We start from the raw sequence: 26,546 nt of genomic DNA, 5'->3' as shown, positions 1-26,546 counted from the left end.
GAGGTGTGACAGTGGCTTGGATGTGGGGAGGAAGTTGAGAATAGAGAGAGTTGGCAAACGCTAGAGGTATTGTTGTAGTAGAATCACTGAGACTTGCTGATGGATTGGATTTAGCTCTTGAGTTAGGAATCAAGGATGACATCCAGGGTTGTTTGTTTATTGTGGTAAACTTGCCTAATATAAAATTTACCATTTTAACCATGTCGAAGTGTACAATTCAGTAGCATTAAGTACATTCGTGTTGTTGCGTAAGTATCTCTACTATTTCCAGAACTTTTTCATCATCCTGAACAGTTATTATTAAACAATAACTCTCCATTCCCCTCCCCTCCCCCCCGCCCCCCAGCTGCTGGTAACCTCTATTCTGCCTTGCCTCTATGAATTTACCTATTGTAGGTACTGCATAAGCAGAATCATACAGTGTTTGTCCTTTCCTGTCTGGCTTATTTCACGTAGCTTAATGTTTTCAAGGTTCATTCATGCTGTAGCATGTGTTAGAATTTCCTTCCTTTTTATGGCTGAATAATATTCCATTGTTTGTATAACCACATTTTGTTTATCCATTTGTCTGTCGATGGACACTTGGGTGTTTTTGGCAATTGTGAATATGCTGCTATGAACATTGGTGTACAAGTATCTGTTTGAGTCCCTGCTTTCAGTCTTTTGGTGTATGTATACCTAGACGCACAGGTGTTTTTTTTTTTTTAACCAGGTCATTGACCTACTTATTTTTTTGTTTTAAATTTTTAATTAATTTTTAATTTTTTAATGCCCGTCATACATATTTATTTATTGAAGTATAGTTGATTTACAATGTTGTGTTACTTTCAGATGTATTGCACAGTAATTCAGTTATATTTATTTATTCATATATTCTTTTTCAGATTCTTTTCCCTTATAGGTTATTAGAAAATACTGAGTATAGTTCCCTGTGCTATATAGTAGGTCCTTGTTAGTTACCTGACACCCAGGTTTTTTTGGTTTTTTAATATTTATTTATTTATTTGTTTGGGCTGTGCTGGGTCTTAGTTGCAGCATGTGAACTTTTAGCTGCTGCACGCAGGCTTCTTAGTTGCAGCATGCGGGATCTAGTTCCCTGACCGGGCGTTGAACTGGAGCCCTGTGTACTGGGAGCTCGGAGTTTTCCCCATTGGACCACCAGGGGAGTCCCCTGACACCCAGGTTTTTGACTTGAGCACATTTATAATCTTGCCAGCCGTGGACATTATAATTTGCTTTCAGTTTAGGCAATTTAAAAGGAGAAAAATGGTGTTTAGTGGGCATTCACTTGACTTAGAAATCATTGAACATGTTTTCATGCCAGTTAATAATATCTTACATCTGGTTATGCTTTTAATTGTTCAGAATATTTTATTGCTTTTATCTTATAGACAGTGATTCAGATTCATATTTGTGACTACTATTTGCCAGGAAGTAGGTCATTTCCTTCCACATAAAATTGTTTTCAATTGATCCTTACAACAATCCTGACTGAGAAATATTACTGACCCCATTTAGAAGTGGGAATACTGAGACTCAGAGAGGTTAAGTCATTTTGTCCACCTGATAGAGTTGTCCTATAAACCCAGTCTTCTGACTATAAATCCAGCACTCCTTTTGCTTTACTAATTACTAACTAATTACTAACCTCATTTCACCATATGTAAACTAAGGGCAGATTTTATGCTATTTATGTAATGGCAGATAATCAGTTAGTATAATGTCTAACCTAATGCCTTAAGCATAGTAATACTTAGTAAGTATATCTCAAATTGAATTGACAGAGCCATGACTAGAATTCAGTTTCCTGTCTTTCAGCTAGATATTCTTATAAACCCTGTTTCATAAAATGGTTAGAGCATAAAATATTATAAATGAAAAATATCTGTCTTTGAAAATCATTTTAACAATAACCTAGGGACTTCCCTGGTGGCAGAGTGGTTAAGACTCCATGCTCCCAATGCAGGGGGCCTGGGTTCGATCCCTGGTCAGGGAACTAGATCCCACATGCATGTTGCCACTAAGAGTTTGCGTGCCACAACTAAGGAGCCCCCCTGCCACAACTAAGACACAGCGCAACCAAATAAATATTTTTTAGAAACCCCAAAAAACAATAACCTAAAGGGAAAACTTTTCTTCCAAGGACTTCGTCGTTCCACCCATCTTCCTAACAAGACTATGGCTGACAACAGCAGTGATGAGTACGAAGAGGAAAATAACAAGGTGCAGTATAACCCACAGCTTCTTGTGAAATTTCTGCTTTGAATTTTTAGTAGTTAGTTTGAAATGACACTAGTTCAGTAGCAAACATTTCTTAAATACTCACCTCCAGTGATTGGGTTCCTTTGAGCTCGTGGAGGACAGTCACGAGGCAAGAGCATTAAGATTTTGACTCTCCTTCTGCAATAAAGCTTACTGTTATAGCTGATGTTTTGGTGAGAAATTTCATATAACACAGGCCAGTGTTTCACAAACTTTTCTAGTCATAATAATCAACTGGGGTACTTATTTAAAAAAAAAACAGATAGGAATTCCCTGGTGGTCCAGTGGTTAGAACTCTGCTTCCACTGCAGGGGGCACGGGTTCGATCCCCTGGTCGGGGAACTAAGATCTCACATGCCACGTGGCATGGCCAATAAATAAATAAATAATTTTTTAAAAAAATTTAGAAAAACATTTCCAGTCCCCACCCAGAACTGCCTAATCAGAATCTTGAAGGTAAAAGCCTGCAAATGTATATTTTGAGCAAGCACTCCAAGTCATTCTTATGATGAAGAAAGTTTGGAATGATTGATTGTGGCATTGGTTCACTGTCAACAGTTGTGATACTGCTAGTATTTTGTGAAAGACACTTTAGTTTTGAAGTCTTAAGGCCCAGATGTTTGGTGTTATTCTATGAACCAAGAGAATCACCGTTTCTGAAAGTGGGATGAGAAGACGCCTTAAATTTGCACACGTGCACTGTCTAACAGCCCCTGTGTTTAGGCTTAGCACATGGTCCAATGGTTATGTTTTAATCGTCCTCCAAGAACAGGCGTTTTGAAAACTCAGGTGAAGGAGAATATTTGAAGTAATGCAGAAAGCTGTAGCAACAGAGACGGATTTCATAGAAAGTCTAAAAGGTCATGTTTTAAGATAGCCCCACTTTGTGACTAGTGTGCTGTTTGACATCTTACCTACAAAGTCATTTTTTGGCATCTTGTCTGTGGTATATAAAGTCTTCTCCCATAGGTCAGAGATTTTGCAAAGCACTACTTTGAAGAAGCAGACAAAAGAAAAGTGAACAATTTTCCTAAATTGACCTCCTAATTTTGTATATTCACCCTAAATTTTTCTAGTTTTCATCATGATGTAGTCAATATTCAAGGCTCATTTATCTTTCCAATTTAATATGCACCCAGAATCAGCAGATAGGATCCACTTTTGAATAATCTTTGAGCTGACGATATTCTTAAAAATCTCTCCTTGCCAGACTGCTTCCCATGTGACCAAGAATAATTTGGGCAGATTTTGAATTAGGAAAGAACACTGTGGGAGATTCTTACCAATTGTATACCAATAAGGCATATTCTGCAACTGTGTCATCAGTCTCACATGTTACAGATTAGTTAAAATATATTTTTATCTATGTATAATAAATCTGTGTTATGCTTAGAGGAGAATGTAACCCAAAGAAGTTTCTGATGTCCTGTAATGTGTCACAGTTTTATATGTCAGTAGCTGCTTTAATGTAAAAGAAACATCAAATAATTCAAAAAACTAGAACCAATCATCTCTTAACCTCAGTGTAAGCCATATGGCATGTGGAAACCAAGCTTGAAAAACCTATTTTTAAAGGGGGCCAATTGGCCACCCTTTAGGTCCTAAGTGAGGGCATGCCACAGGCTCCAGGCCCTAAAGTCAAAGACATGGACCCTGTCCCAACTGCCCCGGCAAGCCCAAGCACCACCTTACCCCTTCTCGTCAGCTTGAGGGTGGGGTGGTGCATCTAGAACCAGAAGCCCAGAAAGGTAGGTCGTAATGCCAAGGACAGAAGAGTCTCTTATCTTGAGATATAATGTACAGTCATTGCATTTAACTTACGGGGGAAGGGAGGGGAACCATGCATAGGTCAGATACCCATTGAATGGAAAGGGAAAACCCACAGTCTCCGGAACTGCTGGTCAGAATCCAGGCCCGGGGTTGATTATGAACTTTCTTCTTTTGATAGTTACAAGCAGCTTACCCTGGGCAGTCTTGCAAATTAAATACTAGATTTCCTCCCTGTGATCTCTGTGAGTATTAAGATTCCCTAAAGTGTGTCTTCCCTACTTCATCTTCCCCCATTTCTTCCCAAAATAACTATTATATTTAGAGTTGCTTTCTTCTTCAGAAGTCCCTCAGTTTTAGAGTTGAAGCTGACTGGATAAAGTTTATGCAGAGTTCTCAGAATCTCCTAAGTAATAGGTAAAAAAGATACGTATTCGATAAAATTTATACCCAAGCCTCGAGCAGAGGAAGAGACCATGGTTATAGAAAGTGGGGACTCAGTAGCTAAGGAGGAGCAGAAGAAGGTTCTCGAGGCCCTTCTTGGGAGTGCTTCCTTCTCTTTCCAGTGAATTGGTGTCAGGCGGGAGGGGTCTGGTTAGAGCACTAGGAGAGAACTGGGTAAAGGTACACTAAATTTCTCCTTACCTGGACCTTTCTATCTCCTGCCCTATCTCAGGAGAAAAAGAAGACCTCGCAGCCCACTCCTCAGCGGGGCTTTAGTGAAAACGACGATGACGACGATGATGACTCATCTGAAACTGATTCTGATGATGACGATGATGATGATGAAGAGCATGGGGCCCCTCTTGAAGGGTGAGAAAAGCCCCCTTGCCAAGGAGGAAAACGCCTCCTTCAAAACACTGGACAGGAGGACGTCACTGAGAAGTGAAATTCCAGCAGCTCTTTTGATCTCCTCTATTTAGGATTATCAGATGCTCAGAAACCCAGTGTAATGAGTTTTCCTTCTTTTTCGGCTCTACTGCCCGAATCCTGTGATGTCACTTGCACTATCGGAAACACTTGTGGGCTCAGGGATTTCATGAGGATTTGCTGAGTCAGTTTAACTGATGGTCTCTGACTTCAAGGAGTTCACATTCTAGGGAAGAGAAGATAAATTTATACACATACCAAAGCATTTCTATTTAGCAAGGAAAACATGCATGCACAGGAACATTTCTATTTTAGGCTCAGACCCTTTTAGGACGGGTAGAGAATAGGTGCATCCGGAACCCTGTATTGAGGCAAAATGTTCCTGCATGATGCTTCAGTAAAAATTCTCCTCACCATATTCCAGCTCTGGTGCTAGATTAATCATGACCCACCCTTGTAGGTTTTAATCAAAGTAGATTCTAAAGCCCATTCATTTAAAATACAATTAACTGGTGTAGCCAATCAGTAGAATTCTTTCTAGCCATTAAAAAGTATGAGGCAGCACTCTATGCACTGTAAAGAACAATCTCCAAGGGACACTGTTACATTTTAAAAAGGTATAGAAGTCTTTAGGCTGTGCTATCACGTGTATAAAACAAATGTTACATAAGCTATCTCTAGGCTGCCCTAGGAACTAATAATACTGATTACTCTTGGGAGGGGAACTTGGTGGTAAGGGAACAGGGGTGGAAGGGGACATAACTTTCCACTGAATACATTTTGTACCTTTTATTTCCTATCATGTGCATGCATACTTTATTCAATGAAGTAGTTTAATAAAAATAAAAAGTTACCTTTGAATTATCCACCTGAAGGTAGACACTAAGTAAATTAGGCAAATGTTTAATACCAGACTGACTTTTCATGCTTCCCAGTTTACTTCATGATTCTACTTCCATAAATTATAATCTGGGGAAATATAAACTATTTAGTTTTTTTGTTAAGCAACTCTTCCCAGAAGAACCTTAAATAACTTTCCTAGTCACTTATATACTTTGTCAATTCATTACATTTTACTTAATTATAGTCATTAATATGTACTCTACTACTTTTTTACTGTATACGTTTCATGTATTAATACAAGTATTTTTAATAACTGCGGTATTCATCTTGACATATCTAACCATCTCTCAAGTGTTGGACATTTTGTTTCTAATTTTTTACTTTTATAAATAACACTGAAAAACATCTTTGTAAAAATTCCTTTTTTTCTTGGGGTAAACCATTTTCATGTCAGAAATTAAGATCTCATTCCATCTTTTCTCTTCATCCCCTTCATTCAAAAAAAAAGGGAAAACAATTTCTGCTACTTTCTAAAATTTTTTTAAATTATGTTTTGGATTTTCTGTAGCTCTGTTCTTCATTGTCAGAGATAGCTGAGAGCTAATTATAATCACTTTTAAAGTTACCTTGCAAGCTGCTCAGAAAACGCAGATGTGGGTGGAGCAGAAACTAGGTCCAGAGTCATATGCCCTGTGGCCAGAGTAACACCCGGGCTGAACCAGGGCTCAGCAACCCCTGCTCTTCTCTGGCTACCTTGAACCACATTTTCCTTTCCCCAGTGCCTATGATCCTGCAGATTATGAGCATTTGCCAGTTTCTGCTGAGATTAAGGAACTCTTCCAGTACATCAGTAGGTGAGTACCAGGCCCTCCCACCATAATCCCCAGCCCTGCCTTGCCCTTTCCTTCCTCTAGTCTGAAACATGGCCATTCCCCTTAGGTTTTTTCAGCCTGAATAATAAAGTAAGTTTCTCTGACAGTTTCCACCTTCCCGTGGCAATATCTCCTAGGTATACACCTCAGTTGATTGACCTGGACCACAAACTGAAACCTTTCATTCCTGAGTTTATCCCAGCTGTCGGGGATATTGATGCATTCTTAAAGGTACAGTCAGAACATCCTAAAACTGACTCCTTAGGTGTTTCTTCTGACCCCTCTATCACTCTAACAGTTCCACTAATTTCCCTGACTACCAATAGCTACCTTAATATATATTCTTCATTTCACTGGAGTTCTTAACTTGCTCTCAACTCCAAATTATACTTATTGCTATTAGGTAATAATTGATTATCTCACTAGGTGTTAAAAATTTGTCATGTATCTGCCTCCTGGTTATCCATGACTTAAGCTTTATATCTAAGGTCCTATAGATCATGTATTTTTTTCTAGGTAGTACTTTAGTACAGCATGATATACAGGCATGCTTTTTAATACTAGAAATAATGATGAACCAGAAGAGTTCTTCCTCTTCAGCTTATTGGAAGCAAGTGTACCTTTTTAGATCCCTCCCATGTTTTTTTCTCTGCTTTCTTACCTTTCTCCTAACCAGGTTCCACGTCCTGATGGAAAGCCTGACAGCCTTGGCCTACTGGTATTGGATGAGCCTTCTACAAAGCAGTCGGACCCTACAGTGCTTTCACTTTGGTTAACAGAGAATTCCAAACAGCACAACGTCACAGTAAGATACTAGCCTAGCACAGGCCCCAGCTCCAGGGGGCCGAGAGTAGAAGCCTTGCTAGTATTTGAACAGTTGACTTACTGCCTATTAAAAGGGATGGCTATGGTTTCAACCAGCCCTATTTTTTTCAGTAACAATTGTATTAAGATATTATTTACCTACCATGAAATTCACCCTTTTAACTTGTACAATTCAGTGACTTTTAGTATATTCACAGAGCTGTACAACCATCACCACTATTTAAGAACATTTTCATTATTCCAAAAAGAACCCCCTTGGGAATTCCCTGGTGGTCCAGTGGTTAGGACTTAGCACTTTCACAGTGGTGAGCCCGGGTTCAATCCCTGGTGGGGGAACTAAGATCCCACAAGCTGTGAGGTGGGGCCAAAAACCTAAACAAAACAAAGAGAAACCCCATGCCCATTAGTAGTCACTCCTCTCCTCATTTCCCCTGCTCTTAAACCCTGGTCACTACTTCATTCCTTTTTTATGGCTGAGTAATATTCCATTGTATGGACATACCATATTTTGTCTATCCATTTACCAGTTGTTTCTATTTCTATTAATTCTGCATCTATGAACGTATACAAGTTGTTGCATGCACATATATTGTTGTCTTGCGTATATAGGTAGCAGTGGGGTTGCTGAGCCATATGGAAACTGTTTAATATTTTGAGGAACTGCCAAACTGTTTTCCAGAGTGGCTGAATCATTTTACAATCCCACCAGCAATGAATTAAGAGTTCCAGTTTTTCCACATCCTCGCCAACACTTGGTATTGTCTGTCTTTTTTATTCTAGCCATCCTAGTAGGTGTGAAATGGTATCTTATTGTGGTCATTCCTGTCCTATTGACCTGCCCCCTTCCCCTGGCTCCAGAAGATTTTATCAGGTTTCCTATAATCTTCATTTGGCTCCTGGCAGGCTTCCCTTTTCAGCAGCTACCTTGAATACGAAATAGCAGCATATGATGAGGCACTCTGTAAAAACAAGAGTAAAAACATCCTTCAGGACTTCCCTGGTGGCGCAGTGGTTGAGAGTCCGCCTGCCGATGCAGGGGACACGGGTTCGTGCCCCGGTCTGGGAAGATCCCACATGCCGCGGAGCGGCTGGGCCCGTGAGCCATGGCCGCTGAGCCTGCGCATCCGGAGCCTACACATCCGGAGCCTGTGCTCCGCAACGGGAGAGGCCACAATAGTGAGGGGCCCGCGTACTGCAAAAAAAAAAACAACAACAGAAAAAACATCCTTCAGGGGCTTCCCTGGTGGCGCAGTGGTTAAGAATCCGCCTGCCAATGCAGGGGACACAGGCTCAAGCCCTGGTCCGGGAAGATCCCAGATGCCGCGGAGCAACTAAGCCCGTGTGCCACAACTACTGAGCCTGTCCTCTAGAACACGTGAGCCACGACTGCTGAGCCCGTGTGCCACAACTACTAAAGCCCGCGTGCCTAGAGCCCATGCTCTGCAACAAGAGAAGCCAACGCAATGAGAAACCTGTGCACCGCAACAAAAGAGTAGCCTCCACTTGCCCCAACTAGAGAAAGCCCACGCACAGCAACAAAGACCCAACAGAGCCAAAAATAAATAAATTTATTTTTAAAAAAATTCTAGAAAAACAAACAAAAGAACATCCTTCAGTGCCATCAGCCAGGCTTTCCCCTTATTTTTCTAGCAACATATGAAAGTAAAGAGCCTGGAAGATGCAGAAAAGAATCCCAAAGCCATTGACACATGGATAGAGAGCATCTCTGAATTACACCGCTCCAAGCCCCCTGCGACTGTGCACTACACCAGGTAAGAAATAGTACATTCTTCACTGTAGTAACCCATGGTAACTTTCACCACCTGTGAAGCCATTGCTTCTGAGAAGGGGGTCCCAAGGCTGGGACATATTTGAGATATATCAACCTGAGGATCTACGGATCCTGGCTGCTACTGGCTAAGAGTGTGGACATAAAGATTATGATTTATCTGGTATTATTACTTAGCCAGCTTCTCCAAACCCCAGGTCCTGGGTGAGTTTGGCCCACCCAGTCTATGTTCTCCTGAAATCCTAATGTGCCAGACTGAGAATCTCCCTTCAGTCTAGAATATCCGGACGCAGAGATTGCTGATACCTGCCCATGTTCTCTATTCACGTTTACTTGTAGGCCTATGCCCGATATTGACATGCTGATGCAGGAATGGTCTCCAGAGTTTGAAGAGCTTTTGGGAAAGGTGAGTGGAAGGTAGCAGGAGCTAAGAAAGTGTGGCATTCATTCTAGGGCCCAGTGTTTTCTCTCTTCTTGTATTACTGTTATCATTAACTTTTAAATTGAAGTATAATACAAAATCAGAAACATACGTATGAGTGTTGGTTAACTTTCACCAACTGAACACCTTTGTGTAACCAACACATCAGATCAAAAAAACAGAACATCTCTGGCATCCTGGAAGCCCCTCAGGCTTCCACCTCCCAACGTGACTATTTTCCTGACTTCTAAAGCACAGATTAGGTCTGCCTGGTTTTTTGTGGGTTTTTTTGTTTGTTTTTTGGCCATGCCACATGGCTTGCGGGATCTCAGTTCCCCGACCAGATATTGAACCTGGAATCAGTGAAAGCCGGAATCCTAACCACTAGGCCACCAGGGAACTCCCTAGGTTTGCCAGTTTTGTATTTTATCTAAATATAATCATGTTCCTTTGTGTCTTATTTGCTCATCTATATTGTTCATCCATATGGAGAGTCATCCATATTGTTCAGACATCATGGTTATATATTTGTTCTCACAACTGTATGGTATTCCATTGTTTGAATATATCCATTCTATGATAGCCATTTGGGTAGCTTCCAGTCTGGGGATATTACAAATTACTCTGTAATATTATTGTCCTACTACTATGAGTACATACCTTTTGATGAACATATGTACTTTTTGTGTTATCACTTTAGACTCCACCTTTTCCACAGAGGTGTATATGCTATTCTAAGAAGCTGAAGTCCTATTCATAATGATCCTAAATTTTTAAAAAGTGCCCAGGAATATATTTAATAAGAAATTGTCAAGACTCTTTTGAAAACCAATTATAAAACTTTAGTGAAGGGCAGACACAAGCTCTGAGTGAATGAGGAGTCAAGCCATGTTCCTGGAAGGGAGGGGTCAATCGCTCAGCACTGTCAGTCCTCCCCAGTTCACCGTGGAAATGGAAGGCCGTTTCAATTAGGATTTTAACTGCATTGTTTTAGAAACTGAAAATTCGGTAACAAAGTTTATCTGAGAGAATCAATTTTTAAGACTAATCATGAAAATTTGAGGGAAAAAATGAGGATTTGCCCTGTCAGACATTAGAAACACATTATAAAGCTGTAGTAAATAAAACAATAATGTACTGGTTAGGAATAGAAATAGATCAGCAGCACATAACAATCCAGAAACAAACCCATGTAAATGTAGAAATTTGTTGTATAAGAAAGATGGTTATTTTAAATGATTAGAGGGACTTCCCTGGCAGTCCAGTGGTTAAGATTCCGCACTTCCAATGCAGGGGGCGTGGCTTCGATCCCTGGTCGGGGAACTAATTATCCCACGTGCTGCGTGGCCAAAAGAAAAAAAAAAAAAACTAGTTTGGAATTAAATGATTAGAGATAGGATGGGTTGTGATGAGATGATTGACCAGCCATTTGAGAAGAATTAAATAGATCTAAGCCTCAACCATATGCATATAGGAATTCTAAATGAATTAAACAGTTAAAACAAAAATAAAACTATACAGGACTTGCCTGGCGGTCCAATGGTTAAGACTCCACGCTCTCAATGCAGGGGACACGGGTTCGAGCCCTGATCGTGGAACTAAGATCCCGCATGCCACGTGGTGCGGCCAAGAAGAAAAAAAGTTACTTACATATATATGTGACATTACTGTCCAAGCAAAAAGCTCTTACATATCAAGAAAAGAAAACTGAGCAAAGATGATAACAGGTCCTTCCTGGCCACGGTGCCTAAAATTGCTTCACCACGTTCCCCAAGCTCTTTCCCTGCTTTTTCTCCATGCTACTTACCTTCTAACATACTGTATACCTTACTAATTTTGTCTTTTGTTTCTCCCTACTAAAATATAAGCTCCATGAAGACAGAGTTTTCGGTACATGTTTATTGAGAAATTGTTGTAAAAGCAAAAAATTTGAAAACAATCTCTTTTCTCACAGCATTTTAAAGCTATAGCTGAAGAAAACTGTTTGATTAGGGAATTGAATAGATGGATTGTAGTACATCCATTCAGTGAAATACACAATGGAGTATCATTTGGCCTTATTTTGCTCTGATACAGAGAAATACCAATGACATGTTGTTACATGGAAAAAGGAAATTGCAGAACCATCTACTCTGATTTTTGTAAAAAGAGAACAAAAAATTTTTAAGAAGCCAGTGGTTTTTAAACTTACAATATTAGTTTAGATCTGGAGCCTGCTGAGATGTCATGTCATTTTTTTCTGTTCCTGTGGTGTCCAAGGACCATTAGGCCTTCTAACACCAAGTAACTATAAATACTTGGCCATAACTTGGGTCCAGTTTCTTCTTCACAAATACACACAGGAAGACTGCATGGCAGTATATTTTACTTATAAAATATTTTGGTCCTGTTATATCATATGCTACTTTGGTGGTTAATGAGTATAACCATTTTACTGATCAGGGGGAAAAGAAAAGGCACGTTGTATTATTTGCTAGGGCTGCCATAACAAAGTGCCACAGACTAGGTGGCTTAAGCAACAGAAATTTATTTTTTCACACTCTGGAAGCTAGAAGTTGGAGATCAAATTGTCAGCAGAGTTGATTTCTTTTAGACCCTTTCTCCTTGGCTGTCTCCTCCCTGTGTCTTCACATGGTCTTCCCTCTGTATGTGTCTAGGTCCTAATTTCCTCTTCTTATAAGGATTCCAGTCATACTGGATTAGGATTCACCCTAATGACCTCATTTTAACTTCTCTTTTTTACGACCATATCTGCAAATATAGGCACATGATCTGAGGCACTTAGAGGTTAGGACTTAAAACATATGAATTTTGGGGGAACACAATTCAGCCCATGTCACCCCTTATGCTCGGAGCTCTTTTACTTCAGAGAGAGTGAGTGATGCTAGGACCACTGAAATTTCAGCCTTTTGACTCGGGTCCATCCCGTGCCCCTCCTAGGTGAGCCTGCCCACAGCAGAGACTGACTGCAGCCTGGCACAGTACATAGACATGATCTGTGGTGAGCCCTTCCATCCCTTCCTTGACCCCCATCTCTGGATAAAGTCATTGTGGGCTGTTGAAAAGGCCGGTTCACTCTGAGTTGCAGCCTTTACTTTAAGCCCGTTGTGCTATTTGGCAGCACGCGAGGGTGGTATTTGGGTTTATGTGACTACCTGCTGGGTATTTAACCCCCAGAGTTATAGTCACACATCCCGTCTGGGAGGGGACTGGCCATCCTAAACAGAAATGCCCCATAGCTTCCGGATTTTTGTTTATTTCTGCTCACGGGAGTTCTTGATTTCAGCCATCCTAGACATCCCCATCTACAAGAGTCGGATTCAGTCCCTCCACCTGCTCTTTTCCCTCTACTCGGAATTCAAGAACTCACAGGTAAGACCAGCATTGGAGATTGACTTAAGCTGTAGTGAGGACTGCTGCTGTCGCCACTATTTTGGGTCTGCTGTGATTCTGTCCTGTGACAATGGAGAATGTCTCTGCCTGGAGTTACCATCACCCTTCCCCATAACGAAGGGAACTGCAAAGCAGGCAGGGGTGGGGCTTGTAAAGGAAGGGGAAGTAGAAGCAATGTGGGCCTTAGACAAGGCTAGGTAAGGATCTACAGTGGACACTCATTCTCACAGGAGAACCAAGTGGCCTAATGAATGGAAGCAGGAAGCAAGGTTAGTTCTTGCTAAAATGTAGTAACTAGTATGTCCTCAATCCTTCACATTCCCTCTCTCTCCTCACAGCATTTTAAAGCTCTAGCTGAAGGCAAGAAAGCATTCACCCCTCCATCCAACTCCACCTCCCAAGCAGGAGATGCAGAGACATTAACCTTCAGCTGAGACACCTCCCATGTCACTCTGTTTCACGGCTGAGCTGGCTTCTCTGCCCCATCTGAGAAGGAGGGATCACTGTCAGCCACTTGGCGGCCTTGCCTGCCTCACAGCTTGATTCGGAGACAGCGCACGTCTTACTGCCCTCTCTGCCAGAAAGCACTGCCATGGTCGTTAAATGGCTAATGCCTGTGTCAGAGTTCCTTCCCATGGAAATTAATTATGCATCTACACTACTGTGGGGATGTGAGTTAGAATCTCTGGAATTCCTGGGATCCCAGGATGCTCAGGTTGGGAGGAAGGCTTAAAAGATGTTCTTTTGAGATAGCAATAGAATTATTTTCTTTCATTCTTAAAGTTGGTTGGCAAAGATTTTACAAATAAAATGCTCTTATCTTTCAGGTTATCCTGCTGTCCTTGAAATATGAAAGAGAGAAGGCAGACTGAGCATAGGCAGAGATAAGGAACTTGGCCTAGGAATAGGCATTAAGTGAATAGCAGTTTAAGCAAATCAACTTTGTGAAATAAAATCAAACCCCAGTCCTCCAAGGTTGGCAACAGAGGGGGAACTTTTTTCTCCCAGAACTTATTTTTTCTGGGGGTCTCCCACCAGGTAGTGCTATCTGCCTTACAGGCTACCTGCCTGTCTAGCTCCAGACCTGTCTGGTTGTGGTCTCAGGGAGCCTAGCTATTGCAGTCACCCAGGTGAGAGATGATGGTGTCTTGGACTGGGTGGTAGTGGTAGAGATGGACAGATTCAGGAAATATTTTGGAGGTTTTATCAGCTAAGCTCCAGTCAGAAACCATACTAGTTATTTCTAACAAAGGATGTTAATTTAAGTATGGGCAGTTGGTTACAAAAGTGTTGGAAGGGCTGAAGAAACAAAAGGGAGAATGGAGAGTGCTGAAGGAACAAGAGGCTAAAGGGGAGTGTCCACTGCTGGAAACAGAAGAGCTGCCACAGTGGCTGGGATGGCTGAGCAGGTCCGAGACCCTCACCCCTACTACAGCCACCCTGGGCAAGCACTGCTGCCTCCTCTATCCCACCCTCTCCTAGCTTGCTGGTGCCTCCCACTGGCAGAAATTAACAGCTGGCAAGGGAATCTGGAAAATCGAGCAGCATAAAGTATAGAAGGGAAGGTGTGGGGTACGAGACAACAGATAAGCAACCAGGAGAGGTGGAACCAACAGAACTTAGTGATAGAGTGAATGTGGGGGAGGGAAGAGAAGAAAGGGCGACTCCCAGGTTCTCTGGCTTGAGCAGCTGGGCGGGTAATGGAGCCAAGTACTGATACACGGGGCAAGAACTGATCGGAGCGGAAAATTACAGTAAGATGCTACAGCCTAATACATACCTGAGAAACACGAGACGGGAGGGGCATCGTTTCCTACAGACCCTTAAGCCAACTCTGATGTTCATCTCATGCTTGAACTTGAGCAGGAACATCTGAGCTCAGGCCTCACTTTGACACCATGTTGGGACCAGGTGCTCTGCTCCCAGATGGATGCCATTAATGCTCACATTTCACTCAAGGAAAAAGAGAGGCAAAAACGTGATAGGAACTCAGATTCTCCATCAGGTTTTCAGGGAACAATCAGACTGCCTTCTTCGGCTAGAACTGAGACTCAGCTCTAGTAAGTATAGTCGACTCTCGTTATCCACAGTAGCTATGTTCTATCAAGTCACCGCAGACACAATTAGCAAATACTGAACCACTGCTCCTGGGGGAAATATAAGGTAAGGTTCCTGTGTGCCTCTGTCATAACATTGTCGTCAGCAACCATTGATTCATTGAACTCACAGCCACCAGCACTGTAAGTCATGCCATAATGAAGCTTATCTAACGCACTCTCTCTGTAAGGCACATGACAGCCTTACTACACTTAGTTAACTCTAGCCAGCACCTCAGCACTATGCGGGTGGGGGCCATTTAATTTATTTATTTTCAAATATTTATTGTATTTATTTGGCTGCGCATGTCTTAGTTGTGGCACGGGGGATCTTTTTTTTTTTTTTTCAGTTGTGGCATGTGGGATCTAGTTCCCTGACCAGGGATCGAACCCAGGCCCCCTGCATCGGGAGCATGGAGTCTTAGCCACTGGACCATGAGGGAAGTCCAGGGGGGCCATTTTAAACACTGAAACCACCACCAACAAGCAAGAAATGAGGCATTAGGTACATCTTGGATAGGGCACTCATTTAGAGTGTGAGAGCCGAAACCAGGAGGCAGGATGTCGCCTTGTTCAGCCTCAGCTGGGAAGGTACGTGTCGGGCGACTCACATTTTTCACTGCTCTAAGCATGTTTGCAAACGATTGTAAAAACACTGCAAGTATCGATTTTAGGATTACAGATACATTTTAGTAAGTGAATTCGCAAATACAGAATCTGCAAATAATGAGGATCAGCTGCCTGAGTTACTGGCTGATGCGCAGGCCTGTAATGTTAGCCTGTCTCCCTACCCTAGCACGTCCACTGACCTGTCCGGTGAGCACTTCAGACACTGTTTCTATCGTGGGCTCCTCCTCCTCCACAATCTGAGGTTACTCTCTTTTGGCTACTTGATCTGTGGCCCTAGAAAAATAAGTTAACTTCTATGCCTCAGTTACTCTAGCTATGAAACAGTTATAATAAACACTAACTTAACTCCTAGGCTTGTCCTATGGGTGAAAATATGTGAAAAGATTAAATGCCACAAAATGTAAGATCTAATAATTATGTTACTAAGTACAAATTTTTCACTTGGCCTTTTAGACTTTCCATTTGGCTATTCTCTCCCTGCCCGAGATTCTCATTTTTCTAATTCCCCAGCGAAAACCACAAAACCAGCCTGCTTGCCATGCTCTACACATGATTCATGAGTTCCCTCTTCTAACTAAACCTTTATGCAGTCTATTTTCCTGGCTTGAAGTGTCCCTCCCTTCTGCTATCCCAGGCTCTCTACATTTCTAAATAAATAAAACTTGAACACAAGTATTTACATTTGCATTCCCTCCTTTAACCTTCCTAAAATGACAGTATAGGAATTTTTTTTTAAAGGTATAAACCAGCAAGGACAGATAATAGGAAAGAAAATGACTATAGACCAGAGAGCAATACAATTTTGAAAGATGGACAAGTGGTAACAGATTTAGTGGGCAGGGGGAGGGGAAAAAACCTGATACTTGATTTCCAGTAGAGGAGAGGGACAGAGAAACCAATAAGAAGTAAGCCATTTGACACTGCAGAGTCCTGGAAAGGATCAGGAATCGAAAATGTCAGATATTTCTGATGGCATGTGTGCAGGGAGGGGCTGCAGACAGGAGGATTGGCTGAAGGTTTGTAGAAAGATGGGATCCCCAGAACCTTCCCTATCTGTGCTGCCCACCTCCTTACCCTGGCAGAAGATAGTCCCCTTTAAACCAAGGCGCCTCTGGACATGAGAACACCAAGCAATTCTGAGGACAGGAATAAGGGGCCATATTTAAAATAAGAGGACAAAATAGAGGAATGAGCAATGAGACCCTCAGCCCTCTTCTGGCTTATCCCTCCAAAGCACAATATCGGAGGAGTCCTCCCTTGGGAAACTGATCAGCCAAAGAGAAAAGACCTAAAGATATTGACAGAGAGTCTTCAAGCTTATGGACTTACTTGGTCCCCCCTACCTACCATCAACTTCCATTCAGCTTGCGGGTATCTCATTCTTGTGCATGTGTGTGTGTGTATGTGTGCGCAGGCATGCTTGCAACTCTCATTCTTAAATGTGAATGTACCATCACCAGGCATTTGAAGAAAGCCAGAAAAAGACAAAAACAGTACAAAGGATATCAGAGAAGCAAAGCAGGCAAGATACGAAAAAAATTTTTTTAACTATAATATTCATAGAGCAGTAGTTCTCAAGTTTGGTTGCATGTTAGAATCAACTGGATATATATATATATTATTATTTTTAATATTTATTTGGTGCACTGGGTCTTAGTTGCGGCACGTGGGATCTTTAGTTGCGGCATGTGAACTCTTAGTTGCGGCATGTGGGATCTAGTTCCCTGACCAGGGATCGAACCCAGGCCCCCGGAATTGGGAGTGCAGAGTTTTAGACACTGGACCACCAGGGAAGTCCCAACTGGAGATTTTTTTTTTTTTGCGGTACGCAGGCCTCTCACTGTTGCGGCCTCTCCCGTTGCGGAGCACAGGCTCTGGACGCGCAGGCTCAGCGGCCATGGCCCATGGGCCCAGCTGTTCCGCGGCACGTGGGATCCTCCCAGACCGGGGCACAAACCCGTGTCCCCTGCATCGGCAGGTGGACTCTCAACCACTGCACCACCAGGGAAGCCCTGGAGATATTTTAAAGATAAGTTTCCTCTCCCAGACAACACACCAGACTAATGAAATCACAATCTCTGGAGGTAGGATACAAAAATCCATATTTTTTAACTTCCTCAGATTAGTTCAATATGCAGACAAATTTGAGAACCACTGTCAGAGATGAGAAGATTCCATATCCATGAAATATTGGGCTGGCCAAAAAGTTCATTCGGTTAGTGAATACATTGTTCAATAAAATTCTTGGTGAAAATGAAAAATGTGTGGGACTTCCCTGGTGGCGCAGTGGTTAAGAATTTGCCTGCCAATGCAGGGGACCTGGGTTCAAGCCCTGGGCCAGGAAGATCCCACATGCCGTGGAGCAACAAAGGCCGTGCACCACAACTACTGAGCCTGAGCTCTATAGCCTGCAAGCCACAACTACTGAGCCCATGTGCCACAACTACTGAAGCCCACGTGCCTAGAGCCCGTGCTCCACAACGAGAAGCCACCGCAATGAGAAGCCTGCACACCACAACGAAGAGTAGCCCCCGCTCACCGCAACTAGAGAAAGCCCACGCGCAGCAATGAAGACCCAACGCAGCCAAAAATAAATACATACCTACATTTATTTTAAAATAAATACATACATGGGCTTCCCTGGTGGCGCAGTGGTTGAGAGTCCGCCTGCCGATGCAGGGGACGCGGGTTCGTGCCCCGGTCCAGGAAGATCCCACATGCCGCGGAGCGGCTGGGCCCGTGAGCGATGGCTGCTGAGCCTGCGCGTCCGGAGCCTGTGCTCCGCAACGGGAGAGGCCACAACAGTGAGAGGCCCGCATACCGCAAAAAAAACACAAAAAAACACATACATTTATTTTAAAATAAATAAATAAAAAAAAATAAAAAGGTAAATAACAAAGTAATTTCTCAGACCACAATGGAATGAAGTTAGAAAACAATAAGGAGAACTGAAAAATTTTGTGTAAATTAAACAATACTCTCAACCAATGGGGCAAAGAAGAAATCACAAGGAAAATTAGAAAATACTTAGAGATAAATGAAAACAAAAATACAGCATTCCAAAACTAATGGGCTACAGCAAAAGCAGTGCTCAGAGGCAATTTATAGCTGTAATTGCTTACATTAAAAAAGAAGGAAGATCTCAAATAAGCAATCTGACTTTGCAACCTGAGGAACTAGAAAAAGAACAAACTAAACTCAAAGCTAGCGGAAGGGGGACTTCCCTAGCAGTCCAGTGGTTAAGACTCCACGCTTCCAATGCAGGGGGCGTGGGTTCGATCCCTGGTCAGGGAACTAAGATCCTACTTGCCACATGGCGCAGCCAAAAAAAAAAAAAAAAGCTAGCAGAAGGAAGCAAATGATAAAGATTAGAGCAGAGATAAATGAAATAGAGAATAGAAAAACAATAGAGAAAATCAACAGAACCAAAAGTTGGTTCTTCAAAAAGATTAACAGAATTGAAAAGCCTTTAGCCAATTGTCTAAGAAAGAGACTCAAATAACTCCAACCAGAAATGGAAGTGGGGACATTACTACCAATCCTACAGAAGTGAAAAAGAGCAGAGGGTACTATGAACAGTTGTATGCCAACAAACTGGATAGCCTAGATGAAATGGACAAATTCCTAGAAACACAAAACTTACCAATACTGAAAAAGAAAATTTGTAAGACCTATAATTAGAAGATTGAATCAGTAATCAAAATTTTTTTAAAAATCAAAGTAAAATACACAAAACATGAAATTTACCATTTTAACTATTTTTAAGTGTACAATCCAAGGGCATTCGCATTGTTGGGCAACCATCACCACTGTCCAGCTTATGAACTTTTTCATTATCGCCAACTGAAACTCTGGACCCATTAAACAACGATTCCTTCCTTTCCCTCCCTCAGTCCCCAGTAACTTCTATTTTCTGTCTCTATGGATTTGCCTAGTCCAGGTACCACATAAGTTGAATCATACACAATTTGTCCTTTTGTATCTAGCTTACTGCACGTAGCATAATGTTTTCAAGGTTCATCCATGTTGCAGCATGTGTCAGAATGGCCTTCCTTTTTAAAAAGCTGAATAATATTCCATCGTGTGTATATACCACATTTCCTTTATCCATTCATCTGTTAATGGACATTTGCATTTCCACCTTTTGGCTGCTGCAAATAACACTGCTGTTAATATTGGTGTACAAATAACTGTTAGAGTCCCTGCTTTCAGTTCTTTGGGGAATAAACCTAGAAGTGGAATTGCTGGATCTATAGGGTAATTCTATATTTAACTTTTTTTTTTTTTTTTTGGCGGTACGCGGGCCTCTCACTGTGTGGCCTCTCCCGTTGCGGAGCGCAGGCTCCGGACGCGCAGGCTCAGCGGCCATGGCTCACAGGCCCAGCCGCTCCGCGGCATGTGGGATCTTCCCGGGCCGGGGCACGAACCCGCGTCCCCTGCATCGGCAGGCGGACTCTCAACCACTGCGCCACCAGGGAAGCCCTATATTTAACTTTTTGAGGAACTGCCATACTAGCTTCCATAGTGGCTGCACCATGTACATTCCCACCAGCAGTGCACAAAGTTGAACATTAATTTTTACAAGTCTTGATTAAATAGTCTATTGTGTCTGGAGAAATTCAGTAAAACATAGTCCAGGTGGGAAAATGCAGCCTGAGCTGTGCCTGCCCAAAATGTTGGACTGCTGTATGTTCCAGCTCAAGGTAACTTGTGACCTGCCTATTATTGGAGAGTAAAGATTAAAGATTAGGTGAGTAAAGTATATAAAAATTGGGGAATTCCCTGGCGGTCCAGTGGTTAGGACGCCACGCTTTCACTGCCGAGGGCCCGGGTTCAATCCCTGGTTGGGGAACTAAGATCCCGCAAGCTGTGCGGTGCAGCCAAAAATAAAAAATAAAAATTGGTCTTCTTTCCCAGGAAAGATTGAACTGTCATGTTAAGGGTATTAGTAATGCTTGAAAATTCCATGATCCTTAGATCAAAAAGATTTCAGAAATATCAGAGAAGTAACCAGATCAGGGATCCCCCCCCGATATTTTATTATGAAAACTGTTAAATAAAAGAACTTTGGAAGAATTGTACAGTGAATTCTAAATACTCACCAACTAAATCCTACAATTAGCATTTTGCTTTATCACACGTCCATACCTCCCTATCCATTCGTCAGTCTATCTTACTTTTTGATACATTTCAAGTAAGTTGCAGACATCAGTACACTTCACCCTTAAACACTTCAGCATGCTGGAGAGGGTATAGAGAAAAAGGAACCCTCCTAGACTGTTGGTAGGAATGTAAATTGGTGCAGCCACTATGGAATACAGTATGGAGGTTCCTCAAAAAACTAAAAAGAGAGCTACTGTATGATCCAGCAGTCCCACTCCTGGGCACATATCCGGAAAAGACAAAAACTCTAATTCTAAAAGTTACATGCACCCCAGTGTTTATAGCAGCACAATTTACAATAGCCAAGACTTGCAAGTAACCTAAGTGTCCATCAACAGATGAATGGATAAAGAGGATGATACACACACACACACACACACACAGTGGAGTATTTCTCATCCATAAAATAGAATTAGGAGTTGGGGATTAAAAGATACACACTGGGCTTCCCTGGTGGCGCAGTGGTTGGGAGTCCGGGTTCGTGCCCCGGTCCGGGAGGATCCCGCATGCCACGGAGCGGCTGGGCCCGTGGGCCGTAGCCGTTGAGCCTGCACGTCCGGAGCCTGTGCTCCGTGGCGGGAGAGGCCACAACAGTGAGAGGCCCGCATACCGCAAAAAAAAAAAAAAAAAAAAAAAAGATACACACTGCTGTATATAGCGATAAGTAGTAATTCTTTCAATTAGAACAGACCACATGGTGTTAAAAAATGTTTACCTCGATGCACTATAAATTCTTTTTGTGTCTTTTAATTTTTCCAGATTTAAAAGACTTAAGAGTAGAATATCACACTGCTATATATAAAACAGATAAACAACAAGGACCTGCTGTATAGCACAGGGAACTATAGTCAATATTTTGTAATAACCTATAATGGAAAAGAATCTGAAAAAGAATATGTGTGTGTGTGTGTGTGTGTGTGTGTGTGTGTGTGAATCACGCTGCTGTACACCTGAAACTAACACACCTTTGTAAATCAATTATACTTCAGTTAAAAAAAAAAACATATTTGAGGGAATGAAACAGATATACAGCATTCACTCAGTCAAGTTTATTGAGAATCTACCACGTGCTCAGCACTGTCCTCGGCAGTAACGTGAGAAAAATTACAAAACAAGATATCAAGAAGGGAAAAATACACTTTGCACTCTGTTAATCTGCAATCTCTTCCACGTTGCTTTTCAAAAGTGTTCTTGGGTCGTTTTGGGATATGTGATCTCCCTGCTTTTTCCATTTTCCCCTAAGGTTTCCAGCACTGTCAAGTTATGTGCCACTATGGCCATCCCCTAAAGAACAGAGGATGGGACAGGAAGAACAGCTTCCTGCTGATGGGGTAGTCAGGGCTGGGGTCCCATAGCGGGGTGGATACTTTGAGCAGGAACCCGTCAACCTCGAGGGCTCAGGGCACTCACAGTGAACCATAAAAAGGCCAGACTTGGGGAAGCCCCAGACAGGGCCCTGGGGCCCTTGCTCACCCCCTCCCTGGAAGATGTGCTTAAAGTGCTAACACTGTAAGAAAACAAGGCATAGCTACATGCAGGCCTGGACGCACCAGACTTCTCACCTCCCATTCTTCCCCTTTCTTGTGCTAACACCAGGCGCTGGCACCACCAGGGCCCAGGCCAGAGGGGAAGTCTAGTGCCAAGTGAAGAAGTGGAGAAGGTCCAATGTATAACCTGTGATGCCCAAGAGGGGGCTGGGGCAGAGAGGTATGCAGCAAAGGGTACTGGTTTGTGCTTGGCCAGCGCTGCTGGGCCAGAGGTGAGTTCCTGTGCAAAGGGCAGGTTGGTTCTCTACAGCTAGCAGGGTCCTAAATTTTCCCTGAGGGAACAAAGCTGCATAGCATGGGAAGGAGATCCAGGACGTGCAGGGCCCTCCCAACCAGGCTTGCCCCATGCCTGCTGTACACGGTGCTGAGGAGCACCGGTGTGGGGCAGAGCTGGCCCAAGCCGACAGGATCATGCCATGCCACGCTTAGATGCTGCGTGACCTCCAGGCACACCTGGACAGACAGCCCCATCCGCCTGGGCACAGGCAATCATGCAGGCCCTCACCCAGAGCTGGAACAAGGGCTTAGGTCCACCTGGCAGCCTTGCCAAGGATACCAGTGACCCAGAGGACAAGCAAAAGTGGCAGTGGCATGGCCTCTTCCCGTTGGCAATGTGGCCAGGCCTTGGAGGAGGACCAGGAGGGTGCCCAGGGGCCAAGAATGCACCCTTTGTCTTGGCCTCAGCTCACAGCCAGATCTCATCACTGCTCACACTGGACACCCGATAAATGTAGCCCAGCATTGGGAGACGGATGAAACCTGCAGGTCAGAGATCCCAGGAGACTCAGTCACCCTCATTCCTTGGAAGTTGGGAGACCACTCTCTGCCCCTTGGGGATTCAGAGGCCTTTGGCACAAGCAAAAGGGCCGGGGAGCCGGGCAGCAGGCCCCTTTCCCATACCTCGGCTGGTGAGGAGGCCGCCGGGCTCCGGATCCAGAAGCTCTGGCTGGCTGTTGTCCTGAGCCATCTGCTGGTCCGCTGGTTTCCCTGTGGGGTGACAAAGGGGATGGTGCCCGGGATGAGGTGTGTGCCCAGCGGGGTCTAGACCCTCCTAAGGCCCAGGGTCTCTCTTTTTCTCAGAAGCACCTCCACAGATAAAGCTGGGGCCAACAGAGGGTCCTGGACGTACCTCTGGAGTCCGGAGTGAGGTCGTTGAGCTGCAGGTGGGACGGGAGGGACATGTTCTCCCGCGGCAGGCGCACGTTGTTGAGTTTCAGGTTGTTGGAGTCACTACAGGGCAGAAAAAGGCTTGGATGGGCCCTGGCACCAGCGGGCACAGACTCCTGCTTGCGGCCCGTTCCCGAACTACCAGAAAGCCCAGGATCCCCCCTGTCCCCATGCTGCCTCTCCATTTGGCCCATCCACACAGCCCCAGGGAGAGTTACCTAGAGATCAGGGATGGGCGCCGGGAGGGGCCTGAGGAGAAAGAAGCCACAGCAGTGTCTCAGTGTGCCCACCTGCTCTGGGCTCTGCCCCCTGCTCTCTTCAGGCCCAGAACCCTCAGGCAAGGGGTCTCTCAGATGCCCAGACTGGCTTCCCAGTGCCTGGCCCTGCTACCTGGGATGCACGTGGTCTAAATCATGGCCATGCCCAGGAAGACCTGTCCTACCACTTGTCAGAGACGTTCTGCCCATGGCCTTGCTGCCCACCCCCTGACCTCGCCTGCCCTTCCCCAGCCACCCTCTGCCCCCACCCTGCTTTGGCCCTACCTTTGGTCTTCTTCGCTTTCCTGCAGACCAGACAGGCCACCAAGGTGCTGAACCCCACCAGGGTGCCCAAGGCAAGCCCTCCGGCCACAATGATCCCCAGCAGTGGCACTTCCACCCGGGTGGCCAGGAGCCCTGCAGGTCATTCTCTGGTTAGGTTCCACACGGGCAGGGCCCCCCAACTCTGAGATGCCACAGGTCACTACTCTGTCCTCCTTGCCCCAGGTGGCCAGGGACAGCTTTCACCAGACTCGCCCAAAAGGCAACAAGCCTTCCTGTTTCTGCACCACGATCCCACACCCATCCGAGGCTTTGCTGGGCCCGTGGCTGGCAGTGCTCACCTGGGGCCGGAAGCGAGGCGCTGGTGACACCCACGTCGTTGGTGGCCACCACGGACAGGTTCTGTGGCAGGCTGCGGAGCTGCAGTTGCACGGTGTGTTTGGTGAGCCAGGGGTAGTTCTGGGCATCCAGCACCAGGAAGTCAGAGGCGTTGACAGTCACCGGCCCATCCTCGTCGATCCAGGTCACGTTGGCAGGCGGGTTCGCACGCACCAGGGCAAAAAGGACGACCAGGAGGCCCGGGCCTTGAGCTTCCTGGTACTTAGCCCCAACCTGGGCAATCTCCGGCTTAACTGGTGCAAAGCAGAGAGAAGTATGTTCCCACCACAGCCCCTTGCACACCTTCCCTTTCTTCCCAAACCCAGAAGGGAGCCAGGGGTCTGGACCTCTCCTTAGGGGGCACTGGGAAACAGGATGGCTGGGTCTGCCAGAGAGGCAGTATTTCGTACAAATGAAGATTAAGAGTATAAACACTAGAACCAAAATGTCAAGATTTGAATCCTGGCTCTGCTGCTTACCAGCTGTATGACCCTAGGCAGATTGCTTAACCTCTCTGTGCTTCAGTTTTGTCGTTTGTAAAATAGAGACAACAATAGTAATTACCTCATAGGATTTTTGTGAGGATAAAGTGAGTTAATATTTGCAGAGTGCTTAAGTGTTTTTTAAATGTCCTACCAGACCACTTGCCTGGTGGCTGCTGGGGGTCCCTGGGCAGAGAACCTCTGTCTCTGTCCACCTGAGGAGCACTCACATTGCACATTGAGGAGGACGGAGGCGTTGGCTGACCAGCCACTGTCTGGGTCTTGCAGGGAGCAGTTGAGCTCATGCTGGGCCCGCTGGGCAGTGACAGTGAAAGTGCTGGTGCCTCCAGAGAAGGCCTCCCTGCCCACGCTCAGCAGTCTTGAGGTGCTGGTCTTCTGTAGCTGTCCATCCAGGTACCAGGCCAATCGGGGGGTGCCAGGCCCCCCTGCCACCCAGCAGGTGAAGGAGTGGCGTTCATTCTCTCGAAGTGCCCGCTCTGCCCAGGTATGACCATCAATTTGTGGCGCCAACTCCCCCCAACCTGGAACACAGGGGATTCTGTGGAGAGCTGGTGGAGGCTTAGTACTGTTCTGTGGCCGGGATGAGGTCCAGTTACAGAAGGGCAGCAGGCCAAGAGACAGAGCACCTGGGTTCTCTAACCAGGGACGGCTGGACCTTGGGGAGGTGGATGAAGGGAACCCAACTCTGGTGCCTGGAATGGGTACCCAAACTGAAGGTGCAGGCAAGGAGGGGACAGAGGGGGACTTGACCGCACAAATGCATGGCCAAGGGATGAACAGGGGTGTACCTGAGCTCAGAAGGGCCGGCAGGAGCAGAAGTGTGTGCGGGAGGGTAGCTGGCCCTGGAGGCAGCGCCATGGTGGCCCCGGCCTGGGCCCCAGGCTGCCGAGAGAAGGGGGCAGGCCTCGATGTTAGCCAGGTGAGAGCAGACAAGCTTAATAACTGCTCCAGGAATTTACTCTCCAGAAACAAAAATAAACCATGCGCGGAAACACAAATGTAGAATGATCCACAGTAGTGAAGGCAAGGACGCAAATGGTCGAGCCCAAAGGTCCAAACCAGCCAGCACGTACCTGTACACCTTGCGGGCACAGAACTGAGCGCTGACTCCACGGGACAAACAGGCACACGCTCGCAGGTACACAGAAGCAACCTGCAACCGTGCAGCCCGCACCCGGCCCAGAAACGCGCGCGCGCGCGCGCGCGCGCGCGTAAACACTCGGGTACACGTGCCCCTCCCCCAAAGGGACCGTCCTTCTCCCGACCCCGGCTCTCTCCTGCCCGCTTCCCTCACCCACCTACGCCCCTTCTCCCCTCCTCCAGATTTGGGCCGAAGAGAAGAGGATCCGGGACGCGGGGGTCGCGAAGCATGCCCGCCCCCGCCTCGCCCCGCCTTCCGGTGCGGCTCACCTGGCTCAATCCCCGAGAGCAGCCGGAGCGACTGCTCAGGTCTGATGAGCACTGCAGTCATCCGCAGGGGC

General features: G+C 44.9%; 2 protein-coding genes across 12 annotated transcripts in view; one reads left to right on the top strand and one right to left on the bottom strand.

Annotated features, from left to right (window-relative positions):
• IFT46 (intraflagellar transport 46) overlaps positions 1-13,868 on the top strand; it is a 16,343-nt gene extending 2,475 nt beyond the window's left edge. The window contains exons 4-13 of one of the 2 annotated variants that reach the window (XM_060160498.1): positions 2,144-2,223; positions 4,706-4,842; positions 6,522-6,596; positions 6,752-6,845; positions 7,291-7,419; positions 9,090-9,211; positions 9,568-9,634; positions 12,590-12,650; positions 12,936-13,021; positions 13,381-13,868. In XM_060160498.1, the coding sequence (XP_060016481.1) occupies positions 2,179-2,223; positions 4,706-4,842; positions 6,522-6,596; positions 6,752-6,845; positions 7,291-7,419; positions 9,090-9,211; positions 9,568-9,634; positions 12,590-12,650; positions 12,936-13,021; positions 13,381-13,476 (912 nt within the window). In that variant the 5' untranslated portion in view covers positions 2,144-2,178 and the 3' untranslated portion in view covers positions 13,477-13,868. The remainder of the gene's footprint in view (positions 1-2,143; positions 2,224-4,705; positions 4,843-6,521; positions 6,597-6,751; positions 6,846-7,290; positions 7,420-9,089; positions 9,212-9,567; positions 9,635-12,589; positions 12,651-12,935; positions 13,022-13,380) is intronic. The other variant, XM_060160499.1, reaches the window with a different exon arrangement.
• On the bottom strand, positions 4,041-26,489 carry TMEM25 (transmembrane protein 25). 10 transcript variants are annotated; one of them, XM_060160488.1, is made up of 11 exons: positions 26,476-26,489; positions 25,854-25,947; positions 25,275-25,586; positions 24,526-24,816; positions 24,188-24,319; positions 23,864-23,894; positions 23,608-23,708; positions 23,379-23,465; positions 19,412-19,439; positions 18,399-18,542; positions 4,041-5,125 (listed from the first exon to the last, which is right to left on the bottom strand). In XM_060160488.1, exons 2-11 carry the CDS (start codon positions 25,921-25,923, stop codon positions 5,119-5,121), a joined length of 1,203 nt encoding a protein of 400 aa, XP_060016471.1. In that variant the 5' UTR covers positions 25,924-25,947; positions 26,476-26,489; the 3' UTR covers positions 4,041-5,118. The 10 variants fall into 10 exon arrangements, with proteins under 10 accessions (XP_060016471.1, XP_060016472.1, XP_060016470.1 ...); XM_060160489.1 differs by lacking the exon at positions 26,476-26,489 and adding an exon at positions 26,139-26,405; XM_060160487.1 differs by lacking the exon at positions 19,412-19,439 and having other exon boundaries at positions 25,275-25,947; positions 26,476-26,484.
• Between the last annotated feature and the right edge of the window lie 57 nt (positions 26,490-26,546).

This window comes from Lagenorhynchus albirostris, chromosome 9 (genome assembly GCF_949774975.1).
Source record: "Lagenorhynchus albirostris chromosome 9, mLagAlb1.1, whole genome shotgun sequence".
Classification (NCBI taxonomy): Eukaryota; Metazoa; Chordata; class Mammalia; order Artiodactyla; family Delphinidae; genus Lagenorhynchus; species Lagenorhynchus albirostris.
This window is presented reverse-complemented; position numbering and strand designations above follow the sequence as displayed.

Coding starts and splice junctions, on each gene's coding strand:
- TMEM25 (XM_060160487.1), bottom strand. CDS start 25,923: ATGGCGCTGCCTCCAGGGCCAGCTACCCTCCCGCACACACTTCTGCTC. Junction 23,895..24,187: donor GAAAGCGAAGAAGACCAAAG/GTAGGGCCAAAG, acceptor CTTTCTCCTCAG/GCCCCTCCCGGCGCCCATCC. Junction 18,543..23,378: donor CGGCCTCCTCACCAGCCGAG/GTATGGGAAAGG, acceptor TGCGGAGCACAG/GCTCCGGACGCGCAGGCTCA.